At 35.0% G+C, this 2,500-nt stretch overlaps 1 protein-coding gene across 4 annotated transcripts in view; it reads right to left on the bottom strand.

Annotated features, from left to right (window-relative positions):
- LOC122259013 (uncharacterized) overlaps positions 1 to 2,500 on the bottom strand; it is a 9,753-nt gene that overhangs the window by 5,180 nt on the left and 2,073 nt on the right. For all 4 annotated transcript variants that reach the window (XR_015190697.1, XR_015190696.1, XM_086533134.1 and 1 more), the window contains exon 2: positions 1 to 811. This exon is cut by the window's left edge and continues 1,756 nt beyond it. Coding sequence is in view for 2 of the 4 variants with exons in the window: in XM_043025457.2 (XP_042881391.2) it covers positions 1 to 811 (811 nt within the window). In the remaining 2 variants the exon portion in view is untranslated. The remainder of the gene's footprint in view (positions 812 to 2,500) is intronic.

The following is a 2,500-nucleotide window of genomic DNA, read 5'->3' on the forward strand; positions in this document are numbered from 1 at the left end:
TTTCATCTGGGTTCGGCTCCTCACTCTCTTCTCTGATCATTTTCATCTGGGTGAAGATTCTGTCTACGCGCACAACAGCTTTGTCGCCGAGGAGGCTGGAAGCGGGGCCAAAATAGGACAGCTGTTTATACCTCTTCTTCATGTCAAGTTTTCCTTCAGTGCAGATGCAATGTCGAAGGCTATCCGAGATGTACATCTGTCCACTAGACGCTTCCAGAGGCTTGTCTCTGATATTGTTGATGTCTTGGTCCAGCTTATGGATGATGCTCTTCACCAGAGCTTCGTCCACCTTGAAGACCTCGGCAGCCTTCTTGAGGGTCTTCGTCAGGAGCTCCCTCAGTTCCTCCGTCTTGGCCACGAAGGTGAGCCCGTCGATCCTATACTCCTCGTGCAGGAGGTCGTTCCTAAAGTTCTTGACGGAGGTGACGTAGCGCTCGAGGCTGTCCGCCGGATCCACCCACCTCCTGTCCCTTGGCGGAGCGAGGCCATCGCACCCGAACTGAATACACTGGTAGAGCAGCGTCACGTCGAACATGTCCCACCCGACCTCCCTCTCCATCTTCTCCCGCTGGCTGTGGTTGAAGCTCTTCCTGACGACGGCGCGAGAGAGGCCCTTCACCTCGACCAGGTACTCGTCAAAGGACTGCTTGGGACGTCGCCTCGGGGTTCCCCAAAGGAGCACCCAACGCAGGACGCTCCCGCCCTTCGTCATGATCATTTCGTACAAGCGGAACGTCATGAGGCTCTGCTCCTTGAACTGGTAAGGGTGAATCTTCGAGTGGGACATCCTGAAGGACTCGCTCGCTTGGTTCTGGAAGAATAGGAAGAAGAATTGGCTTCTTTGGGGTTGGCTAATTGCGTAGGATGATTGTTATGGTTGTTATTAGCCTTATCAATTGTTGTGGTTGTTGTTGTCGTTCTTGTTAGTATTATCACTGCTTTTGTGATTGTCATTATTATCACCATTGTCACCATCACAATCATCGTCATCACCATTATCATCACCATCTCACCATCATCACCATCACCACTGTCACCATCATCACCATCACCACTGTCACCATCATTGTCATTATTATCACCATTGTCACCATCACAATCATCGTCATCACCATTATCATTACCATCTCACCATCATCATCATCATCACCATCATCAACATCACCATCACTATAATTACTATAATGATAGTAATAGCAATGATAATGATAACGATAATGATAATAATGATGATAATAAAGATAGTAATAATGATAATGGCAGTGCTAATGATAATGATAATAATATTGACAATGATAATAAAAATGATAAAGATAATGAAAATGATAATGATGATAATAATGATAAAGATAATAATATTAATAATGATAATAATGATGATGATGATAATAATGACAATAATGGTAATGATGATAATGATAATTATCAAAATGATTATAATGATGACAATGGTGATAAAGATGATGATGATGACTTTGATAACAACAAAAAAACAAATAATAATAATAATATTATGATTATGATAATAATAAAGGTCACAATAATGATTATGATAATTAATAATATTAATGATAATGAAGATGATGACAAGGATATTGATAACACTAACAATGATAGTTATAACATTATTATGAAAAAAAAAAAGATTAAAGGCAGATATAAATAATGCAGCGCTCTACATCTGTCTGGATATCATCTGGCAAAATTTTAATACGATAATATTAAATATAACAGAGATGGTTCTTTTGAATAATCTAGTCATTTACTTGTTAGCTTCGTTTCATTGTTTATTTCCCAAAGCATTTTTTATTAATCTTTTTATTTATTCTGATATCTATTTTTGATAATCATTCTATTTATTTATTTCCTTATTTACTCGTCTCTCCTTTTGTTTACTTTCTTTGTCATATGTTTATTGATTTTTCCTGTTTGTCTATGTATTTATTTATTTGTTTAAAACGACCTCTTGCCTTGTTTATCTTTATTTTTGATTAAATGTTTATTCATCTATGCATACATCTATTTGTCCGTTTCTTTGTTTGTTTGTTTTTTCTTCTTCTTTTCTTTTCTTTTTTTCTTTTCTGTTTTGTGTAACTACAATGTCTTTCTGGAAGCATTTAAGGAAGTTATAATAGATTGAAGAGTTACTGACTTGATTAAAAAGCAGCGTTCAGTAACGTTAAATATTTTTTATTTTTTTCAGCGGAAACTATAGCAATACAGTTCTATCAATTTATTTAAATAAAATATAAATCATGTATCTTTTTTGGATATAACTTATATATATATAAATATATATATATATATATATATATATATATATATATATATATATATATATATATATATATAATACATACACACACACACACACACACACACACACACACACACACACACACACACACATACATATATATATATATACATATATATATATATATATATATATATATATATATATATATATATATATATATATTACATTCTGAGGTTAGTA

The sequence above is a fragment of the Penaeus japonicus genome, unplaced genomic scaffold, assembly GCF_977035675.1.
Source record: "Penaeus japonicus unplaced genomic scaffold, GWHDUDI00000001_assembly GWHDUDI00000038, whole genome shotgun sequence".
NCBI classification, from domain to species: Eukaryota; Metazoa; Arthropoda; class Malacostraca; order Decapoda; family Penaeidae; genus Penaeus; species Penaeus japonicus.